General features: G+C 33.2%; 2 protein-coding genes across 5 annotated transcripts in view; one reads left to right on the forward strand and one right to left on the reverse strand.

The window, feature by feature from the left end:
• Positions 1 to 13,322, forward strand: part of LOC130892454 (RWD domain-containing protein 2A) — a 117,514-nt gene extending 104,192 nt beyond the window's left edge. For 3 of the 4 annotated variants that reach the window (XM_057797883.1, XM_057797881.1, XM_057797884.1), the window contains exons 2-3: positions 7,813 to 8,378; positions 12,956 to 13,322. In XM_057797883.1, the coding sequence (XP_057653866.1) occupies positions 7,817 to 8,378; positions 12,956 to 13,248 (855 nt within the window). In that variant the 5' untranslated portion in view covers positions 7,813 to 7,816 and the 3' untranslated portion in view covers positions 13,249 to 13,322. Of the gene's footprint in view, positions 1 to 3,149; positions 3,530 to 7,812; positions 8,379 to 12,955 lie in introns of those variants that run through there. The other variant, XM_057797882.1, reaches the window with a different exon arrangement.
• The window catches only part of LOC130892452 (uncharacterized), a 127,169-nt gene extending 102,824 nt beyond the window's left edge, over positions 1 to 24,345 (reverse strand). Inside the window, exons 1-4 of the mRNA XM_057797880.1 lie at positions 24,137 to 24,345; positions 22,723 to 22,887; positions 6,192 to 6,331; positions 1,784 to 1,980 (exon numbers count right to left, since the gene is read on the reverse strand). Of these exons, the coding sequence (XP_057653863.1) occupies positions 1,784 to 1,980; positions 6,192 to 6,331; positions 22,723 to 22,887; positions 24,137 to 24,272 (638 nt within the window). The 5' untranslated portion in view covers positions 24,273 to 24,345. The remainder of the gene's footprint in view (positions 1 to 1,783; positions 1,981 to 6,191; positions 6,332 to 22,722; positions 22,888 to 24,136) is intronic.
• Positions 24,346 to 25,129: the final 784 nt, after the last annotated feature.

Genomic DNA, 25,129 nt, shown 5'->3' on the forward strand with positions numbered 1-25,129 from the left:
GAAAAGGTGAAATGTTTCTCGTCACCCACGATCACAACATATTTTGGACATTTCTTCCCTTTTCAATGTTTACCTTCCTTTCTCTTTAGTTCTCCACTGATGGTCTTGAAGGAGACCCAAATTTGACGAGTCAACCTCCGTAAATCGAATAGGCATGACTGAAGATTGTGAGGAATTCCAAAGGATGATTGCTAACCCAGCAGGCACTGGAAGAAGAAGAAGAAACTTCCTAGATATGCTCCTATATTATCTTTTGCACATTCCATCAATCTATTTGATTGGGCATTGGTCATAGCTTTATGTTATCCAATTTTTGGGAGGTTTTAATAAGTTTAAACTAAATACAAATTATTATTTCAAATTAAATTGAAGGCAACTATTTTTTTCCGAAAACTTTTATTACATACGTTATGAAGGCTACACTAACATATACACAATCCCTGCCTTAATAATCATTGATAGATATCAGTAATAGATAAAACATAAGTATAGGTATGAGGATGGTCCCAGAAGTATCTGGCGGTAGTTGCTTGAAAAGTATCACTTTTTTAGAAACTACACAATCTATACAGCATATGTTTCAAGTTGCCTCGTCGTTTAGTTTTTGTTTGGCCGAATTTTTGCGCCCTTTCATAACCATGGATTAAACGTGGGTCCATCACTTCACACCCGAAACAACAGAATAATCAAAACAATGGACTGAAAAGAAAGAGCCTGCTCCAAAAAAGGCGAAGACTCTTCCATCTGCAGGCAAGGTCATGGCGTGGGTTTTTTGGAATGCGCGTGAGATAATTCTCATTGACTATTTTGATAAATTGAAAAACTATCAACGACGAATATCATGCGAAGAAGAAGAAAGTCATGTTTCATCCAGAAAATTAATAGCTCACACATGGTTTATTGCAATGGCCAAAATTATTTAATTAAAGTTTTAATTGCTACCCCATGCACCCTATTCGCCGGATTTAGTCTCCTCGGATTATTTTATGATCCCAGACTTGAAAAAATGGCTCGGTCAAAGATTTTCCAACAATGAAGAGATATCGGCAGTTAATGGCTATTTTGAGGAGCTTGACGATTCTCTTTGTTGGGCCAGGTACTACTGGGACCATCCTCGTAAATCTTAAAACAGTAAACGAAGATTCCTGACGAACTAGGAATGATGAATCAGAATTTAATAAAACAATTCATTTTAATATGAATTTTTTCATAATTTTTGAAGTAGAAATAATATAATTTTTGTAGTGTACTTGTATTTCCCGTGTTTGGAGAATAACAGCTGAGGGGTAGAAAAACAGACTCGAATAGGGTCATCACTCATGTTTCGGGAGATGGTGAATTGTTCGTATGTTATCGCTAAAAGTAGTAATAGAGTAGTAATGGAACCAGTTGGTAGAATATGAAAGTCGTGTATTTTTTTTAATTACAAAAGTGGTAAGGCAATTGGACACCTGAATAATATTCTTATTTATGTTTCCTTTGATATAAATTCTATGTAACTAATGCTTCTATTTTTTTTAAATTTGTGGACGAAATATACCAAATATTTCTCTGATTTCCAGCTCATACCCTAATAAATCAAAGCAGTTAACTTCAACCGAGTAGTTATTCTCTAAAATGAACACAAAACACCCTTTTCACTGAGTAATAGGGCTTGTGAGACACGTAACTACTCGAAAATAATCTTTAGTCGCGTCGACTAAAGAAATAGGTAATAGAAATGGAGAAAAAATCTCTATCTCAACCGAACCGTTAAGAAGAATTAAGTCGTGTATATACTTACCATATGGCAATATCTTTACAACCATCCTTTTGTATTGTTTCTAAAGTTTCTATTTTTTCTTCACTGTTGAATTCAAAAATCTTCGTAATGTTATTGTTTTGAGCGACAACGATGAGTGTCGTATTTACAAAAGAAAACGTAGTCATTCTAACACCATCCTCAATTTTCTTTTGCACTACAATTTTGAAAGATTTCTCCTACGACGTTAAATGAGGTAGATTAATTTTTATAATTTATCAAATAACGAAATGCGTCAAAGATTAACAAAAATTCTTAAATATTAAGCGTGAATATAACCTTTTTCGAATGAAAGGTATAATTGTCTTAAAAGGATGCATAGACTTGTGATATATCGTTTTTCTGCCTGAAAATATTTCAAAGTTTATCGCAAAGATTAACATGAGAAAAAACAAATAGTCTGCTGATCAAAATAAGCTACAAATAAAAAATTCGGCTACCACGGAGATTGTTCATTCAATGAAAGATGAACACATTCAATACCTTTAGAAGGTTAATTTTTGAAAACATTTAAAAAACCGTATCATTTCAATTCATTTTCCGATTTAGGAAATCAGCGGAGGATATCTAAACTGGGAACTACTTACATAATTCTCTTTACCTGCTCAACCCAAAAGGTGCTATAATAGTATGCAGTTCGGAAATTTATTACAAAAATTAAGATTTAAGAAATTTCAGGAATTCCGTACTTAACGCTAAAATCCTAATAAAGAATTTTTGCAACATTAAATATGCCTTCTAACGTTCCTAAATATATCAGACGTGACTGATCTAATAGCGAGCGTGACTCGTTATTTTAAGTCATCTAAGCTGATAAGTTTGTATGCAATAATTGTCAGATATCCCCACAAAAAGAAGTCTAATAGCGTTAGATCAAGAGATCATTATAATCACTTACTGCTTTAGCAACTACTATTTTTATCTGTCTTACATGACCATACTCGCAAAACTGCTTTTCTATTTTGCTTCAAAACTACTACATTGTTATTACAATAATACGTCAAGGTACCCTGTAAGTTTTGAATATGCTATTTAAACAATGAAAGTAGCTATTTACCTTGAAATGATCTTTCCAACAAAACCGATCACTTGTACTTGATAAAAAAGTATTCGTTTTAATGTCTTTTTTCATTGCATCACACCATTTTTTTCCGTAATTTTTCTCCCTTAAGGATACTCAAAATACTCTACTTGATGTAGTAATAGTAGTGTTGATACATTTTGGTACAATACAATATTTATAATGAACCATTCTCTATCTAGGCTTCGATATCCTACCAAAAAAATACAACTACTACCACGTAATAGAATGGTAAAACAAAACAACGTAGTGTTGATGCTACTGGAACTTGTCGGGCTAATTTCTATCGGCGCTGGTGACGTAAGCAAGCGATTGGTGCATTGCAAGAAAAAATCATGGCGGAGTAGAAATATTACACTTTTAAAAATTTATATCAACGCTATTATGAGTGCTAGAGACGTGCGGTAAACTGCAAAATTTATGTTACTTTAATTTTAAATCCGAAATAGTTCTAAGACCCATTATCTGCAATATATAGATCCTCAATACCTAATACTGCTAATGTAACGAAATATTTTCATAAGACTAATCAGAATTGTTCTGTTCAGTTCGGTTCCAGTGTTCACTGTGAAAAGTTGAGTGTAAATCAGCTCGAAAGATATAAACAATACTTCTTTATCGTAGTTACGTTTTAACTTATAAATCAGGTAAGTAGTTGAATCTATTATCGATATTAGAAATCTAAAATTCGTATGGAAATAAAACAATTTAAGGTATACCAAAAAAACACAACAAATATTTTGAAATGCATGGAATTCATCGAAAATTGAAAACATTGATAAGATAATCAACGGAAGGTCAGACAATTCAAGTGCTTTATGAGTCGATAAAATATAATTAATTAGTAGAAGTGGATTCCTAATTTTGGGACGAAGATTATAAATGAATAATACAAGGTCAATCAAAATAACTTCTTGTATGTTTATGACCGTTATACTCTTGTGGATTGGTCACTCAGGACCAGATTATTCCTCTTCAAACTATGTGTTGTTCACTTTTTAATTACATATGAAAAGTCTCCCACCTCAACTTGAAGATATCAGCACTTGTAAATATAACCGAAATATATTTGCACAAACCCTCAACCCATTTTGGATGCTTAGTTTCTTTTAGACTACCGTATCAGTAAGTTGTGAAGTTATTTCAGAAAATACAAAAAAATGATATTAAATATTTGTTCCTAAAATGCTTTAATATGATTTAGGAATTGATAGATATAAAGAAGAGGAATTATTGGATCCGCGGTAGTCGAAGTATCGGAAAGCACTAATCTTCAATCAAAAGTCTAATGGACAGAAATACTAGAGGCAATTTTCTGAACAGGAGGATGAAAACTACCGGTATGCGACAAACCATGGCAGTGAGAAAACCCCTTTTAAGACATCAAAACGCATGAAGATTGGGAGAAAATTTTATGATGTGATGAGGCAAAATTGTTTGGGGTTTTTGGATCTAAGAGAAGAGCTTTCGTGTGCAAATCACAGTAAGAACGACTTTTATGTGTAATTACGGTTGTAAAACACGACGAAGGCTCGGTGATGGTTTGGGGATGTTTTGGAGGAAGTGCGACTGGAGACCTGTTAAAAATTTAAGGGATTTTGAGAAAAGAATGCTATAAAAAATTATTAACGAAAAATGTAGTACATTGTGACCAACGCTTGATCAACGGAAATTTTACATTCCAGCACGACAACGAGTATTTGAAAGAATTGGAAAGGAAGAATGTCCTAAAAGTAATGATTTGCCCGCTCGAACTCAACCCGATTGAGTTGTTGTGGAACCATCTTAACGATGTTCTTCAGAACTTGAATAACAAAATAAATCGTATCGTTTTTATTTGTTGTGTACCACGCAAGCTATAGGGTGTGAATATCTGAAAGTACATTATAAATGTGATAGATGAATTAATACATTACAATAAATCAATTATTGTAATTATTATTGCTTGGTTCTTGTGCCTCCAGAATGTAGCTTCGTCTTATGTTGATTATTATATGAAATTCAAAAAAGATAAAGGATGCTTGTTTTCATGAAATAGTTTAGGACTATTTTTCATCTGTTTATTTAAATGAATATGAATTATATTCCAGGACTTATCAGATTCAAATTTTATTATCTCGATTTCTAATAAATCTAGGATCAAAAAATGGTAATTGTTCAATATCTTTGTGTAGATTTAACCTATATCTCGAGATTTCGAATAACTATATATTCATCATCGGGGACGGAGAATACGACCAAAGTATATAACGTTTGAAAAATAAACACTTCTAATTTAGCTTTAATATTTCCAAATAGCGTTGTGGTCTTCGAACCATGTTTTTGTCTTAACGGGGAATGGAATCAACACATTGTTAAAATAACTCTGAAAATCAAACTATTTGAGAGTGTGAGAATGTAATTTGTTGTGGCATCTAACAATCTGATTCAGAACTAATGGACCAATGATATATCATCGTAGGGAAATAAATAACCAACTTTTATCGTGGAAAATCCACGATAAAACCACTTGATTTTAACGATTGCTTCTATCTGAATTTTCTAAAAACTATGTATCATGTATCTGTTAGATAATTAAACATCAATCATTAAACAATACATGTAGTTTATGCAAGAGGAGAGAGACTGTATGACATATCAGTAGAACTTGTATATCATTACGTGAACAATCAATTTCGATAACAATGGATCGGTTGAGTTAATATCCCTGTTCAACTATCTGGTTCATTCCACATAACCGTGTTTTATTTATATTACTTTATAAAAAATTGTTTGAATATGGTTTTTGAATTTGAATTTTTAAAATTGGGAAAATATTCACTAAATAGAAGCAAATTACAAAATCTACGCTGTCATGTTCTTCATATTCACCAAATATTAGACCTAAATAACCGTATGTTATCATTAACGAGTCCGATGTACCAGGAAGGTTGATACGTTTTGTGGAAGCCACAAATATTGAATACATCATAAGAAAAATAATAATTAATACCCAAAAAATTCGTAGTTTCTCTAATTTTTTATCTCTTAGAACTATTGATATGATAAGCTTCTAAATACTTTTGATTTTAGGTCTCCGAGACCTAGTTGATTAAGTATCAAAACCTCAAAAATTGACCATATCACAAGAGGATATCCAAAAGAAGCGCTCAGAGTTGTCCACTGGAACAAGCCTGGGAAAAATTATTCACAGTTATAAATGAATTATCTGTCATACAAAAAGTCACTTAATTCTAAGAAATTATATTAATCCATAGGCAATCACACTTCTTACATGAGTTTGGCTCTTTGTATATTAGAATTACTTACCTGTTTTTTCATAATCATCATCAAATTCGAACCATTTTGAGATGTTTTTTGCAATATAACCAGATACACTGATGAATTTTGCTTGAAAATGCTAATATCGTTTGATGGGGTCGTAAACGATATAGGGTATAATGATATAACTGAAACAAAAAAATACTGTGAAAAAATATATCATTCACTTATTGGGGGTTTTTTTCAGTACTCTATCTCTCCAATGAATATATACCATAGTTCATACCATCATTGTAGTCGACCAAGGGACCGTAAAGCGCATAAGCCTACAAATTTTCTACTTGAAGTTAGGCCGATGTACTTTGAGAGGCGCTTTGGCTTGATCCCTTTAGGCAAGATGTAAGGCTTACCCAAGCGTTTAAACCGCACTCTTGTGAGTGCTGGGCACTCAAAAATGACGTGGTCTGGTAGAGACGGCGTCTTACGTGACCATGTCCGGTTAAAAGATCGATCACTAATGTCCTCCGCAGAAGCCCGGCCCAAGACATTCCTCCTGGAAGCGTCTGTGTACCAGTTAGCTCCATTATTCGCTGCCTATCGAAATGATTGGGCATTTATCTGTGGCCCGCGTCCAGATTTTTGCATGGTCAGTTGATCCAGCACGCAGGTCTTTGTGGATGCTTAGCCTGTATGCAGTCCTCATGGCTTCGGATTATATCGTTAAATCCAAGAGTGAGAGGCCCCGTAGGACGTCAAGGACCCTTGGGGCCTTACGCAAGGTCCCTGTGATACTGAGATACTCGAGGCGCTGGATTCTGTTCAGTTGCATTCTTTTTTTTTCCTTACTCCGTACAGGGCCAACTCACGATGGCCTAGTGTGTGCAAAAAGGTTTGACAATTGAGTTATAGATCCAGTGGAGAATCTTAGGTGAAACCCCAAGTACAACTGAAGGCCCCTCTGCATGGCGTGCTGGAGGACACTATAAACATTTATCCTTCAATATAAAGATATGCTATAGAGGTAGACGCACTGAAAGCGAGTCCTTTAGATGAATGGATCCAGCAAATTACGCACTTTTGGAAAAACGTTCGCGATAATCTGAATTTGTTGTTCCAAAAGTCTCAAAAAATCTCTTGTCCGCCTCATAACAAATTGAAAATCAAAGATCTAAAAAATTTTGGTGCATAAAATTTGCATCAATTTATTTTACTTTCAAATATTTTATTATGCGTTCAACTATAACCGCGTGCAATACATAATATTATAACGCAAGATTACTTGTGAATATGTAACAGTACATCCTTCAATTTTATAACGGAAGTTAGACCCCTGCTTCCGATTCAATCAGCAAAGATTTTATCAAATCTATATTATAAAACTCATGAATTCACCTATGCAGTGGATCTGATATAACCTCAGCGCGGTTTTAAAAAGATGAAAAAAAATAGAACTACTTGTAAAATCAAAGAACGTTGAAATGCTGTGTATGGTGAGTCTTCTATTTCGATGGAGTCCATGATGTTTTGGCCGACTTTATTTGTATATTTGTCGCAAACTGTTCATCCTTATCTATATAAAAAAATGACATTTTCATATTTGCTTCAAGAAATTGTAACAGTAGAACTAATTTTTTTAAACGTTATTAACTCATTATAATTTCATTTTTAGGAAGATGAAATTATCACCAAATCAACTGAGAGAAAATCTCAGAATACACTTGGCAGAATTAGAAAGTTTGGAGTCAGTTTTTTGCAATCCAGGAGAATTGAAAATTGAAGATATCTGCACTTTGGCTGACGTAAAAGATTTCGTGGACGATAAAACAACAATTCCTCCACCTTATCTCGATTTAACTATCAACCTCTATATCGACAACATGAAGTTTGAACTATGCGCGACTCTACCTCATAAATACCCTTATAGCCAACCCGAAATATTCGTACGAAACGACAAACTCAACCGAGAACAACACGTTAAAATAAACAAAGACCTGAATGAGTTTGTGGCCGGTCAAGAAAAGGGCGAACCCTGTATATTTTCTGCGACTTGTTGGTTGAAAGATCACGCTGACGAGTATTTACAAATTGAACAAGAACAACCTTCAAAGAAAGAGGAAAGGAACGAAAAATTTGTTAGATATTGGATTTACTCCCATCACATTTATAGTAAGACTAAAAGAAGAGAAATACTAGAACTTGCACAAGAATTGAAAGTCACTGGTTTTTGTATGCCAGGTGAGTAGAATTTTTATAGTAGGTAATCATTTTTATTTAGACTTGCCATGAATCCTGGTTTGAACGTGATAATCCTGAATATACAGGGTTATTCCTGTGTCCCGCGCGTTTGTTAAAATTGTCCCTGCTTAGATGCAGTGTTTCTTGGAAATAAATGAGCCAGCATATCAAATCAGAAAAGCATTAATCTTTTCACAGACGATCATTAACTGTTTGGTCATAGTAATACAAATTTAGTATTTTATAAGTTAATGCATAATGGTAAACACTCGACTCTAAGCATGATTCTATCGAAGTACACCGACCACTCACGAAAATACCAGACCTACGGAATCTCGCGATCGTCAATAGTCACTCACTATACTACACGATTTGTGTGTTTTTGTTATAAAGGTTCGGGTAAAAAAATACTGTTACGTATCTTTGTGTTCTGCCTGGTATGTGGGACTCGGGACATTTCCCATACCGAATAAAAAATCCCCTCTATCTCTGACATCTCATTTCTCCGCACGACCGCCATTCGACTTCGGAGTAGGAGGATCTAGCTATACAGCTCGTTCAACAGTTGCTTCTTCATTCTCAATTTTGCTACTTCCTCATTTTCTCTTCAGAGCTAAGTTTCCTCAGCACCTCAGCGGCGAACTTGCTTCTATTCTATCTTTCCAGGTGTAACGAATCATGCTGAAATGCGAGCATATGAAAAATACGTTATTCGCACTTTCTTTTCTTCCTGTACAGGCTGGGTACTCAGGAGAATCTTCATTTTCGAACCTGTGAAGGTATTCTCTGAAGCACCCGCGTCCAGAGAGCATCTTGGTCAGATAGTAATTTACCTCTCCGTGAGGGCGACTTAACCAAGTGTCCACGCACGGCCGTTGGGTCCATCTTTTCTGCTTTGAACCTTCTAAGTTCGGCATAAGCCGAGATAAGATGTTTCTCTCTCAGGGGACTTTGAAATTAAGTCTGTTAAGTTTTGTGCTCCGCTAGTTTCAGGTCGACTGTGCCCATCCACCTAGAGATCTTTTCTAGGAATGTATCAAAAGTGAAGTTGATCTCTTCTAGGCTCTTTTCCACAATAACTAATCCCACGTCGTCCCCAAATGCTACGAGGTTCGCCTACTCCAGTAGAATCATCTTTAGTAGCCCATCATACACGATGCTTGAGAAGAAACTAGTATTGAGCTTTGAGGGAACAAGTGAATTTGTACTCATTGGAGACGTTCTCTGTATCGTATTTGAGAATTCTTTTTGTGACGTAGCTGGCTACTATCTTCTGTAGATATTTTTGTACGCCCATCTTGCGAAGAGACTCTACAATACAGTCCCATCTCGTTGCGTTTGTTTTGTCAAGCTTCGAGTTGATATCTTCAGAAGCAACCCTCGTAACTGTAGAATTTAAACAACCAAATAGACTAAATATGTGGGAATGCATTATCATATCCTATTGTGTTGAATAATTAATTAATTAATGACATTTCCACTCACTATATTTTTCTCTGTTATATCATTTGTGAAATATCTAAGTTTTTATCTTATTGTCCTACGCAGATTAGGGAATAAACGACGTAGTTTGCATCGAGGCTAGGTAGGAAACTTTGGTAATTTGCAAGTATATACAACGAAAATCCGCTCATAATACTTTGATACTAAACGGAGTAAATGCCGACTAACATGACACCTACATCAGCCAAATGCAGATATTATGAGGGGACACGGTCAATATATGCTGACTGCTTCTAGATAAGGTTCACAGCTTCATGAAGTTTGCTGTGAAGTTTGTCAATCACAGAAGCCAATAAACTTAGAAAGCAAGTCGCTGATTTAGATTTCATTACGAAAACTTCGAGAAGTTCGAGCTAGCCGGGATGTATCAATAGTACAAGATCGGTAACGCAATTATAGAGTTATGTTGAGTGACGGCTTATTTTCGCTGTGTTTAGCGCTATAACATCGGAACGATGTTAATGGGTTCTGTAAAAAAGAGATAAAACCAGACAAAAAGTATTCAAATATCGTGAAGATAATAGAAAGGAATATAATAAATAGATATTCAAAAAGGACAATAGAATTTATTTTTATAAGGAATTGCTCAAATTCGAAGTAGTTTATGAAAATAAAAAATGAAAATATCTTTATCAAGAAATAGAAATAGGTGAAAACGAGAAAGCATCTTATGTTCTGAAAAGCAAAGAGGGACATCTAATATGGAAAAAGAAGGGAAAATATATTCCCACAATATTTTATAGAATTATTGGTAATTTTATACTTTCGCGGTTCCCTCGTTTTTTGGCTCTAGAAAATCGAGAAATCATCCGATTTCGATGAATTTATTTTAAAAATTTTCGTTTTTTCAGCGAATTTATGTGAAAAAATATAGGAAACATCTCACTTGAAGATTTTGTATGGTTTTATGTCTGTAAATTCTCTTTAACAGTCAACCTTAGTAAGATACCATTTTTTTAATTGTGAAAATTCTCAATTTTTCAAAGTTAACTTTTAATATTGTACACTCGATTACAATAAGTGCTTTCAAGAATATTTTTGTTCATATAACTTTAATGATTACTTAATAAAAAAGGTACAAACGTTTATATGTGAGAAAAGGTCAATTTTAAGAAAAATTTTTATTATTTTTAATTATAAAAATATGATAAATCAACATTTTTATAATTTTTCTTCAATTTTTTGTGTAAATTGTGAAAAAAAAATAACAACTTCATTTGATTATTTGGAAAAAAGTTATTAACAATTATACGTGAATGAGTGTATTTTCAAGAACATTTAAAGCCCTGAAACCAATATAAGTTCTCATTTTTTTTTATTCTCATAATTTTTTCCGTAAATCCGCCGTAAAAACGAAGATTTTGGCAAAAAATTCATGAAAATCGGATGATTTTTCGATATTCTTGATCCAAAAAACGAGGGTACCGTTTTATGAAAGTAATAAATTGATGAAGCATGCGTAGTTCGCTTCTTTTACTAGTGGTAGACAGTTGTATTATTGAAGTTATACTTATAGCATCCATATAAATATAATGAATATATAATACATATATTATGTATTCACCTAATGAATCTGCTCATAACCTCCAAAAAGCTGGAGGTAAGAAAATGTTTCGTTCTTTCACAAGGTCAACATTTTCTTTTCTTCTTTTATCGTATGATTAACTGTCTTTTGCCAGTTTTCAGGCTTCTGATCGTTCAGTGCCTCCAAAAATATCTGTTCAACATATTTTCTTGTAAAACTTTATCTTGCCCATACCAGTTGAGTCGGGCTTAGTTCCCAATGATATGGTGCAGATGTAACAACCATTATTCTACTGTTTTCTGCAGTTCTGTAAATTTCATATTCGTTCAATTTCGTTGCATCAAGGGAACAAAAAGAATACAGTTTTTTAATCGCTTGGGCGTGGGCAATTTTTCTAGAAGTATCGAGTGATAACTTGCATTATCCAAATATCATTTGAACCATTCTTTCAAAACATCAGTTTTTATGTCCTCATGATAATCACCGGAACGAGTAGATTCAAAAGTCAATAACTTTAACAAAGCCAATGTGTGATATTACCAGTCTGCTCTCGTTTCCTGTTGGTGGATTTGAACCAGTGGATAAATTATTTAAGAAAGACTATCTTGTAGCAGTTTCATGTTGCTAAAATTTATTTGGTGTATGTCCCTCATTGATCCATCTTTCATGTAAATAGAATATTAACAGTATAGTTTCTCTCTTTTTTCTAGCGAAAACACATTTCTATCAAAAATTTCCTTGGACTCTGTATTTGTCTATGACTTATCGATTTACTTCCCCTTTGGATCCGCAAAGGTCTGCGTTGAAAATTTAAGTCATTCTATAATTTTTTATAGTTTTATTATAAAAATTATTCCACATTCGAATGCTCCCCTACAATATATTCCCCTTGCCACACACCTTATCTTTCCTTACGTTTTTTCCATTGATCGAAGCAGTGGTGGAATCTTCTTTGGTGGGTCCCTTTAGGAGCTCTGCCGTTTTTTGCTTTACCGCTTCTGTCGACTCAAATCGGGTCCCTTTCAAAGCAGATTTTATCTTCGGAAACAAAAAAAGTGGCACGGTGCCAAATCTGGTGAATACGGCGGGTGTTCGAGAATTAGGTCTCGTAGTGTTGCCAAAACTGATAAATAGTAAGTCTGGTTGACAATCTGACCCTCTGGAACCCATTCAGTCATCACGATACCGTTAATGTCGAAAAAAACGATCAACATTGCCTTGAATTTTGATTTGCTCTCTCAGCCCTCACTAAAGCGCTTACACCGGTAAAAAACACGAGCACGAGATAGAGAATTTTCCCCAAAGGCCTCTTGCAACAGTTTATAGCACGCGGAGTTTTTTTCAATCTAACGAGAAATTTGAGATTGACACGTTGTTCTTGTTTTTCGTCACAAATAGCCTCGTATATTTGTGGTATATATATGCGAACAAACGACTACAAAGAGTTCATTTTGTGGTTTAGGAAAATAAAATTCTAAAAGTAATATTGAAAATAAACATAATATACACTGATTCAAACTCACTTTCTAAATGTATAAGTTTGTTTCAGGAAAACCAGGTTTGATATGTGTGGAGGGTTCCTACTCCGACGTGTCAGAATGGTGGCAAACGATAAAATCAATGAATTGGAAGAAAATTTTTTGTAAAATTGTAGAAGACGATAAAGAAGAAGCGGGTGGTAACTTTTTAAAATTCAACAACTTTGAGGAAGTCGCATTTCAAAGCAACGGAGTAAAATGTAATCATATGGATATGGGAGAACTATATAAGTTTATGAAAGCTCACGATTTAGGATATATCTTCAAAGAAATTTTTGTTGAAACTAAATCTAGTGGGGAATAGTTTACATTTTTGTCCAATGATATGTGCCTGTAAAATATTGTCTAATAAAAATTACTAATGATATTGAATAAAAACATTATGTTTCAAAATGATAAATAATAATTATAAGCTGTCTTCTATGACAACGATAGAAGAACCAACACACGCCGTTAATACTTTTGAATATTACTAGGTACGTCCAGAAATTACTCAGAATTGAACAAATAAATACAAAGTACGATAGGAATTAAATAATGATCCTGTTTTTAATAACAATAAGGTCCCAAAGTGCATTCTTGGTATAACCAAAAGTGTAGCTATCACTGGGAAGTCAGCTCGTAATACAATCTCTCATGAGATTCATGGAAGCACTTGGCATGAGACAAGCTCAACTCATACATGGATGGACCCTCTGCATGTCTTATTAATAAAACGTGTTACTTGAACAGGCGCGAAATACGACTGGTCACTAGTCTTTCAATCGGAAGCTGGAACCATCACCGATTATTCGGAATTTCCATGGTGTACAGAGGAGGATGGAACCGCAGTTCATGTCATCATTCTCAATAATCACATGTAAGACGTTCTAATACAGGAGCTCCGAAACTTTTAAAATACCGAAACATACACATTTTATTGAAGCTTGATCCAAAATAGTACAAATTGGAGAACATGAACATCTGTTAAGTTGGAATTTCTGGAATTGTTGGCGATATACATACTGAATACACTGTTTACACCACCACTACACCAGCACTTTGAATTACACTGTCTGACGTGCGTTTCAATAATCAAGTTATTGTCTTGGTTCTCAAAACGCGTATCAGACAGTGTAATTGTGAATGTTGGTGTAGTGGTGGTGTAAACAGTGTATTCAGTATGAACATCTGTTAGAAATATTTCAATAGTGAAAAAGTATTTCTAATTTCAACTTTTAATGGAAAGAATGGAATTGTGTAACTATTTAATTACTTTATGTTTATATACCACTTCTCATAGATACATTGTGATAAATAAAGGAAAATGAAGATGACCTTTTTGTATACTCCAGGGTATTTACTCCTACCACAAAACGCATTCGTAGATACAGACTCAAATTTGTGTTTTAATACCAATAAACCAATAAACTTTGTAAATATACATATAATTCAAAATCTAGACTGTATCTAATATCCACAACTGTGTCAAAAAAGTAATCTGACAATGATTTCAGCTATTTTACGATACTTTCAGTTGTGACGGTTCTTCTTTTATTTCGTTTTCTTGTCTAATCTTCTATAAGGCTGGACGTTCCTGTTTCAAAATAATATGTATATCTACTGGATTACGAGATATTAAATAATTCTGCGGAACCCTGGTAATTTTTGTCCGGGTCCCTCAAGTTTTGCTGTTCTACGAGGCTTGTCTATAAAATAAGGTACCCACGAATTTTCACAATAAAAAAGAAGTTTATTGGTACTGAATAATACAAGTTTGGAAAGCTTAAACCTCCCCCAATTTGTCGGCGTAATCACCGTTCACATCAATGCATTTTTGCATTGTATTATCTTCTTTATGCCTGAGTCATAGAGGTCAGCTGTTTCGCCGTGAAGATAGCTTAAAATCTCTTCTCTCAAGTCTCCGTCGATTTTGAAATCCATACCTCATAATTCAGGGAATAGATGTTAATCACTGGAGGCCAAGTCTGGGCGATAAGAGGGTTCTGGGACAGTATACACCTCACATAGTTGGGAATGGATGAGCGTAATTTGCACCTGGAGTGGGAATCTAACGGAAGTTCCATCTTTTATTGCTAGAAAGACAAGAATAAACGTTGTAGACAGCCGAGGCGGAAATTAAGAGAAAGGGAGCCAAGCTACACGCCAATCTCGCCAAATCCCACCTAACAGCGTTCCTAGTGTCGGCAGCTCCTTTATAATCTTATTTTATGGACAACCCTCGTAATGGACATGACTCACAGTTTGCTGTAGTGACATTAAACCTTTTTTGTATCCAACTTTATCGTCGAGCAAAAATTAGAAGCGGAGACCCGGGCTACCTTATTTTTGCACGGATACCGATTGCTATTTCTCTGAACTCGGCCCCGCAAAATGCTGGACGTTTTTTTTATGACAGTGTTGGAACTCGTACTAGAAACATTTTCAAATTATTGGTTACAATCGTCCGAATTTTTTATAAATCACTCTTTAATCTCGAAAGGAAATTTGATCTTGATCTTTGATCTTGAATCCTTCCGATCAGACAAAAACAAACAAAACAACCCATCAACTGATCGTATTCAACGACGATGTAATAAATACAGAATCCTATCAAATGGCATGACCCAATAATTTCTTTCAGTTTCCGAAGGACAATGAACGTGAATTCAGATCGTGAACAACTTAATCCGATCATAGTTTCTGAACACCGTCTGGAGCTTCTGTTTTCACCATCTTGTGAAGGTGACAACAACTGTCAGATCAAAATGTCATACCATGATTATAAATAGATTTGATTGTGGATAAATCGTTGTATTGAATACATGTTATTCACTTTAGAGGAAGAGTTGCTATCGAATATACTTATACAATGGATAAGTGGGAAGAGTGATTGAAATCAGTTGATACTTATCGATAGTAATAAATAAATATTTCATCACTTCACTGTTTATTTATCAATTAAAAAGTGAGTCATAGACAATAATACGAGGTCTGATAATCAAACACTGCTCAAGTAGTTACTTATGTATCAAGGGTAGATTATATTATAATAAGTAGCCGTGGTGTATACAAACTTCTACTTCATACCAGCTCGGTTTGAATAATACCATTTTGTTATTTAATTTCTTTAACAATTTTTCATTTTTACCTGTGATATTTCCTTGACATTATTATCTGCGTTTCTGTAGATAGGGAGGTGAGTAATAAAATGTTGAATTTGTTAAAGTCAAAAAAGTATTAAACTATAATTTAGAAAACTAAACAACGCGCTTCAAGGAATAATCAATCAATCAATAATCAACTAATTCTTGGTCAAAGAAGAAAAAGTTATGAAAAAATTAATATCACCGTAATAAAAGCGAGGGATGCTTTTTACGACATTTTGAAACCAGCTTTGCGCTTGGTAATCAATAGATTTCCAGTCGGGGGGATGTCCAAATTTTTAATTAGTATAAAAATTGCATAGAAAGCATCCCTTGCTTTGGTAATAGTTTTATGAATGTTCTCGTCAGTAAATTTATTCTTATACAAATCATTTTTTAATTTTAGTTTGATTACTGATAGAACCTTGTTTTATTTTTTGCTTTTTAATTCAATTCGCTATTTGAAACCCGTAATATGTACAGATGTGTTGATGGTTGCATCTCGATTTTATACAAAACATACAAAAAGGAATTGATTAATTCTGGGTAATCAGATATTTTGATTAAATTATTGGATTTCGTCAGTCTTTCACCAGTGTTTTGAGTTTAAATTAATTCTGACTGCTCAAAGTATGGCAACTTGGAGCCAACAATATCAGTTAAAAACAGATGAAACAAATAAAAGCGTGTTAAAAGTGGAAGACTATTTTTGGGACGAAAATTTCCCCCGAGCTTTCTGAGGACAAAATATTCAATGGTAAATAAAAATATTAATATTCGTAATTTCCACAAATTATGTGAGTATTCATATCAAAGGACTAAAGTATGCCAAACAAAGAAATCTAGTTTGTTTTATTCATGAGACCCCAACCAAAAAGTTTTTAAAAAACAAGATCGTATTATTATTTGAGTAATTGGTGTATTTCGACGCCCAGAACTTTGTTAGTGACATATGTAAATAAACATTAGTCTTTATTATGATGGTGCCAAAAATAAAAACTGACTGAAAACAAGTTTTTATCAATGTTTATGAAGAATGAATGAAGAGTTGATAAGAGATTTTTATACGGCCACATGTTTACACAGGAAAAAGACTATTTTGAACCTACAGAAAAAGCCGCAGTACTTTAAAACCTGGTAGAAAAAGCATATGTGTATAATTGCAAAATATTTGGGGTTGCCAACTCCGAAAGGTACAGCGGTTGTTGATTAAGTCCAACCCTTTAGAGGAAGCTGGAGCTGGACTATGACTAAGCTGAAGTGATATAGTGAATGTAAGAGTACCACAGTTGTTGAAAGATATTTAGCAAAACCTCAAAAAATGTGGATGTTGACGAATATATCTCTCTACATCAAAGAATTTGAATCATGAGTCAATCTTTTGCTGAAGAAAATTTAGCTATCAGGAGAACCCTCCAGAATTATCTATTCTAAGTAAATACAACGAAATAATATTATATAAAAGTGAATTTTAATTTGGAATAATTTAATAAAACCGTTTTGTTTTTGTGCGTTTAAAATACATATTTCGAAAAAGACAGAAGTCGAAACGTCAAGATTTTATGCTTTTAAACTAAATTTTGATTGAAAGAGATCTAAAATCAAGATAATTTAACGACAAAATCCACAATAATATACTGGTATGACATAAAATTATGGGTAGAAGTTTTGTTTTTTCAGATATACCACAAACACAAAATCTCATTAAGTCCTCGTATACTATGTTTGCTATATATTATGAAAATTGTTATTGATGATACTTCTTCTACCAAATTTAATAATATATATTTATTTCGTGAAATAACGTGAAATACGTACCAATAGAACTTTTGATCTTTGAAATCCAACATTCTGAATCCAAGTTTGTTATTAGTTCCTTACAAGCGAAATAATCTAAATATTCAGCTATTTTGCACGAAACTTTCTTGCATTGAAGTTTTCTCTTAAAATCTTCTCCGATAAGCATTTCGTCGAATGAATTCGAACTAGTCCTCAATGAACATTATTTTCTATTATTAAAATTTATCCGTGGCAAACATTTGGAGCAAACTTTTTTGAACTTCAACAGACAGGTAACGGGTTTCTGGATAATGTAAAAGTTTCACAGAATGAATACTGCTTCATCGAAAGTTGCTTATTAATACATAAAATATATCAAAAATACGAGGTACATGCGAAAAGTTGATAAAATTGGGAATAATTTTGAAACTATGTGTAATTACAATTCCCAAAAATCGAATTAACTCACACTTTCCACAAAACTGAAACAATTTCTTGAAAGCCTGGTTACGTTCCGAATTTTTATAGAAAATTTAAACAGCTTTTCAAGTTTCACCACCTTTTGGATTTGTCTCTAAAATTTTAGACAATTTCGATAACTTTCTGGAAAGTTCTAACAATATCTCGAAAGTTCGGTGACAGTTCTATAACTCTTTTATACTTTCTAAAGTAACTGAGCAGTTCGCTAACTTCTTTGAGCTTGAATATTCGAAAAATTCCTCAAGAGCTCGATACCTCTTATACTACATAGAAAATCTCGGAACGTGTATATGATTCCACTAGGATACAAAAGACGTATTAAATAGAATGATAATAAATAATATAACGTTATTTTATACGAGGTATTATCGAAGAATATGAATTAATTTGAGGTACTACCTTTGATTATAAATATGTTTATCACAATGTTGAATTCTTTCTACTTTCTTTCGGCATAGCTTTCATCAACACTCTTTGAGTGATTGATCTTCCCAATATAAAGAAATGATTTGAGAAAGCTGCTCTTTTAGCACATTTTATACTCTCAGGAAAAGTAATTTGGTGAATCTGGGAGTAAAAAAAAATAACGGACAATGGCTTGTCACCAACTCTCTTTCTCCTATACAACGAACTACTCGACAAAACTTCCAACTCGATATATACCTAGCTTCGACGAGGATAGCACTCTGGTGTAGTCGTTTAAATCAGCCGCTTTAATAAACTCAGCTAACACCAAAATGTGTAAGCAGGAATAGATCACCACCATCAATACACATTTTGAAAATTTTCTGAATTGGGGTGGGTAATCTGCAACTTCGCTTGTTAGGCGTTAAGGTAGGAAGTAATAAGTCCTGGTATAGTCGCGTGGCCGAATTAGCTAATGCAACTTGACGAAAACTTAGAGCCCTCTTTGAGTCTAAAAAGATTTATACCCCCAGCAACTTCTAATACTCTACAAGGCCAAAATCAGACTATCTTTGGAGCTTAGCCTTAGGATATTCGACTCAATACAGAAGAGAACTATTCGACTTATGAGCGACCCAGAGCTGACCTTGGAAATCTTGGACAAAGAGAGCATAGAAGAAACGTCGCTGATCATACTACACAGCAGATGCTGTTCCGAGCTGTCTAGCATGTGGTGGTTATTAACCCCGAACGTCAGACATACTATTACGAACTGAAATGAAGTTAAGCCGAGAATAAAGTTGATAGAAATCAAATGTTTATGAAATATTAAAAAAAAAAGCAATTGAGAAGTGTTTTTTTTATATTCAAGGAACTATTTAAACAAACAAGGTGTATACTAAAAAAAGTTTAAAGATTGTTTACTATAAGATTAATATAAATTGCTACCCAATATTTTACTGTTAATAACGAAGGAGCAGTCTCCTTGAGGGAAGTATCTTGTTCAGCTTTTATATTGGTTGGGCCAAGACCTTTTAATTAGAAGTGTTTTATCACATAACGATAACCAATTTTTTCAATGTTTACAAACGTACACTATTGATGACTACTAAACAAATACTAAAAAATGTGGGATATTCAAACTTGAAACATATACTCTATAGATTGTGTTCTTTCTGATAAAGTGGTATTTTTAAAGAAAATACTGCCATCTCTCAGTCAAGCCAAGTACTTCTGGGACAATCCGTTTATACATAATTGTATTGATTCCATGTACTAATATGATAAAAAAATCAAAATCCAAACGACAATCCTTACAAACTAAAATTTATATTAACAATTCCTGCAATGATTGTCGCATTTTACCCTTAAGATATGACGTCAAATTATCAATGATATACTTTTTATTATCTGCAAAAGACCCACCTCTCGCTGCTCTTTCATCTGCGTTCTTCTCTATGAATACAATCGAATTCAATGTTAGTATTGTTTTCAATTTCTTTCTCTATCACTGTGGCTTCACAAAATACGTTATTGTTACTAGCGTGAGGAGCGTTAATCAAATCTCTCCCTCAACGTATCGCTCTCCGGCGAATGTAATGAAATGAGAATAGCACCCTAGAGCTCTGTACACCATGATGTACATGCATAAAAATCGTTCACAAAACTTGAAATTATTATGTTTTATACGCAAAATGTTTTGTACGAATTCATAAATATAAATTATTTTTTTAATTTGTAAACAGAACTTGCGTATATTGTGTACATATAGATACATAAACATAAAGAAAAGTAGTTCGTATAAGAATTATTACTAACGAAACCCAAATATACAAACCGCATATTTTGCATATTATACAACTCAAGTTTTGAGACAAATAAAAACAAATATTTATTCTTGGATATGGCTTTATTGTTTTTCAAAATATTCTCTATTGAGATCAATATACGTTTGAATGCGTTTGAACCAATAGTCCATTTCGATTGAGGTACCTCAAAAATTTGTGATTTGGAAGCATCAACCGCTTGTTCAGATGGTAAAAAATGTTGACCATGTAATGTATTTTTGATCTGCAGGAATAAGAAGAAATCATTGGGTGCCTATCAAATACTATACGGTTGATGACCCATCAATTCGATGTATTGACTGTTTAAAGACGTTTTTGTTTCAACTGAAGTGTGAGAGCTCGCATTGTCGCGGTGAAGAATAATTTGTCTTGTGCGATTGGTTTTCCTGATTTTTTCGAACTCAATATCCCAGTCTATTATAGAAATTGAATGGGGACTGGATGTTGAGTAACGACAGAAAAGAGAAGCCATCTTGGCTGCTCCGGATTTTTTATTGTAGTGCCTGCATTTATGTTAGAAGTTGCATGGACACTTGTCTGCTACCATGAGTTTTAATTAACCAGAATGACCAATATCTCATGCACCCTCTGGAATTTGATCATAACTACGCTGCTGTTTAAGTAACCGATAAGACATCCTACCTAAGGTCAACTCTTAGCCTATGCCTTAAGTCCAATTTCACAAGTGGAATTTAAATGTCGGTTTAAACCACAAATACGGTTTTTTTTTTAACTTTTTACACATGGCGTTTAATGATAAACTTCGGTTTAAACGTTACTCAGCGATTTAGGGATGGTTTAAACTTTAGTTTGACATGAAAGGGAGGATCCGAACATAACTTTTTCAAACTGTTAACATTATAGAAGGTTTTGGTAGTATTATTGAAAATTTGCACTTTATATTTGATGAACTCGACGATGACGATGAAGAAATTGTCGACTCGCCTAGAAAACAAGAAGTTATTCGTTCTAAAGTGAATCTCTACATTGTTCCACATTTTTTAAATCTGTTGTGGTTCAATCGAAATCACGACCAGTTTTGTTATTTTCATCATTCCCTTGCCAATTCCTCCTAATGTTTCTCCTTTTAATTTCTTTTCCTTGTATTTTTTCAAAAAGCACTACTGCATACAAATTGCAAAATATTGTTTGTTCTTTGTTTAAACTAGAGTTCAAAGCATAATTTAAACTTAAGTGTGATCATCATTTTTACTCTAGGTTGTGAAATTGGCCCTTAATTGAGCTGATACGAGTAACCCCAGAGACATTCTGCCCGATACACCAGAGGGTTAGAGGTTGAATAAAGTAATTGCCTAGGAGAATCCTGAGTAGAAATGATGACTGAAAACTGATGAACTGTTCCATTCTCTTACTAAAAAGTTTCTATAGTTTGTTGTTGGAAAATTTTGTTTGTGGATGCTATTTTATTTATGAGATTTGGTGGTACTAACTATGCTCTGCAAGTTTACCCTCAAACAAATTGGTAAGCACTACCTTCAGCTTCGTTTTAATTTGTGAATACCGAAAATTAGTTATATATCACTGATTTTATTATTTATAAATTTTTAAAATCATTAAACTCATACAATGTACTTATTTTTCAGTTTCCATTCCATGTCGAAGTATTGGCATGGCGCTCCTGGTTAACTATTGAATCAATTCATCTTTGAAGATCTACATTTAATGTTCTTTGCTGAAGAAGTAATACTAGTGATTTGAACCTAATCCCTCATTACCGAAAACAGGGCCACACTATATATCGAAATATCCATATTTCTTTCGATGTTAATATATGGAGAATCTAATATTTTGAGAAATATAAACAATCTTAAATTAAAGCTACACATTTTGGTTTACCTTCTAAAACCAATTTTAAAAAGGACTCAATCCGTCTATTTCTCGTATATGCGTCTTATACTTGAGAAGTGGTTATAGAAATTGTAAGTCTCAATATGCCTAGGCTCAATATTATCGTTTCTATAAGAGAGCAATGGAAACCATCAATTCAATCAAAAGAAAGACACATGTTTATATGAAATGTTCTTTTCAAAATAACTCACAATAAATCAACCCTACAAACCTTGTATACGCTGAACTAAGTAAGCATAAAATCGATATATTATACAGAATACCTAGCCTTACCTGCAATATTATCTGATGCATTACTCTCTGAACCATGTAAAAAACTTCTCTTTGATCTAGAATACTCCTTTTGCTGAGAAGTTAGTATGAGTTCACTGTATTGTTCGGTGTGGTTATTAATGAATTCTTTAGCAGTTTTAGGTATTTCGGATAGTTTAGATGCACCTGAAAAAGAGTCTATTCATTTTTTTCTATTTTCAATTAGCTGAAAAGTTTTATATTGAAGTATAGGGAATAATGAACCTATACAAACGCCGCTTCCAATCTTACAATCAAACGACTCCAGCTCCATCTGCAGATTTTCTTGGATTAACTCATTGAAGTGAAAACTGATTTTATGTAGTGGAGGGAAACAAAAACAATCACCTGGAGCAAAATTAGGTGAATAACGTGTCGATAATGTGTAAAGGAAATCCTACATTCGTTATCGCCATATGAAATCCGTTAATTATCTTGCCACAAATTTAGACATTTATGACGAAAATTTTCACACAAATAACTTAATACTATTGAATGAATTTTTAAATGACTCCCCAGTATGTCGTAACGAATATTATAAACTTCATCCTGAATTTAAGAAAACGATTAGCATCACTTTGATTGTTAAGTGACTCTACCGCAGTTGTTCCGGTTGAAATTCATCCTCACTAACTTTTGTAGGTCCAATTGGTACCATTGAATATATTGAAAGTCATATTGCAAGCAACATATACATATAAATGTCAGAATTCATATTCCACTTCATTTCAAATTATCTAATCACAAATAGAAATTTGTTGAATTTTCAGGCTTTTTCTTTTAGTGTTTATAGTAACTGCATATGTGGTTTAGTGATTAATAGCATCCAGTTCCCAAGGACTTGAGATGAATACATACAAGGTTATTCCTCAGAAATGATACTTGCAATAGATGTAATAAAAAGCAATATGCGGTGTAAAATTTGCCTTGCACTATTGCGATAATAAATAAAACGGAATTGGACATTAAACTCGGTCCAAGCTGCGTGTATTTTCGATTATTACCACGCTGTGTGCTTTTAATAAATAAAGGAAATCATCTCAATATTATACGGTATTTGAAAGAGTTATTTATTGGAAAAAACAGAATTTCGTGGAAAGAAACCATGTGAATTCTGTTGTACCATGACATCTAAAACTCTACAAATTAACCATTGTGTTCCTCTGATAGAGCTTCATTTGATATAAAAATAAATTTACCTTCTAATATTTTAAACATATAGAAAAAATTTAGGAACTTTTTTGTCCTTTTAATAACTTGTAGTTTAAAATAGTGATAATGCCAATGAAGTTAATATTCATTATTTGAATTAATTCAATATATACGTAAATAAATATATAAAATGGAGATTTCTATTATTTATATGGTTTTACATATTTTCTCTAATTACACTTACCAATTAAAAATGGATCCGCTCGTAAATTTTCGATAAAATTTTCTGTTAATATTCCGAAATGATCATTCGAGAATAAACGATTTTGTTCACTTGTGGATAATTTAAATAAAAATATAATAAATATTGATATTAACATTTTGTACTTATTTTAAACTATTGAAACTAAAACTATATTATAAACTTTATCCAAGTTTTTGGATATTTAGAAAAAAAACCCATAAGAATAGCCAGAGGCGTGCATTGCCTTTTACTAAAATAGGATCAAGCTAAGATAGATAATAGTGAGAATACAAGGGCTTTTCATAAAATTAGGAACGTTCAGAAATTAATAGAAAATTGTCCCCATCTACTTCTACATAGTTACCAAATATACTGAGGCAAACTTTGAAATTCTTTCGACATAGAATCCCGCCTTCTACTATTTTAGAAACTAAGCTGCGAACATATAAAAATCTGTAGATTTCTTTAATTTCTTATTTATTAATAAGTATTAATAAGTAAACCATCCATTTGACTGAATGAAGAATTTATTGAGTATGGTTAGGTTAGGTTAGGTTAAGTTAGGTGTATATTTGGACATTATCATATGGAATTAGAATTTTGTTTATCATTTTCTTTAACGCTTGCTTTTTTTTGAACTTTTTCCATACAACGATATATATAATTTTCATCAGTACTTAAGGATCTGCTTTAAATCATTTTATAGTTACCGGAAAAATCACAAGAATTTATCTAACTAAATATAATTTTCTCATAAACAACCTACAGTTTTCTATATTTTGAATATTATCAGGTATTTTATCAAATGCTTTACTATTTTGTACAAGCGCTCTATTTAACCCTATACTTCATATACTTATCCTTACAGTTAATTGATGGGAATGCAAATCTTCAGGGTAATTTATGTATGCTTTCAAATCAGATCGGCTACGAACTAACTGAACCTGGAGCAGAATCTCGAAGAAGTGAACTCAATTCATGCGAATCGAGTTC

The sequence above is a fragment of the Diorhabda carinulata genome, chromosome 4 (genome assembly GCF_026250575.1).
Source record: "Diorhabda carinulata isolate Delta chromosome 4, icDioCari1.1, whole genome shotgun sequence".
Classification (NCBI taxonomy): domain Eukaryota; kingdom Metazoa; phylum Arthropoda; class Insecta; order Coleoptera; family Chrysomelidae; genus Diorhabda; species Diorhabda carinulata.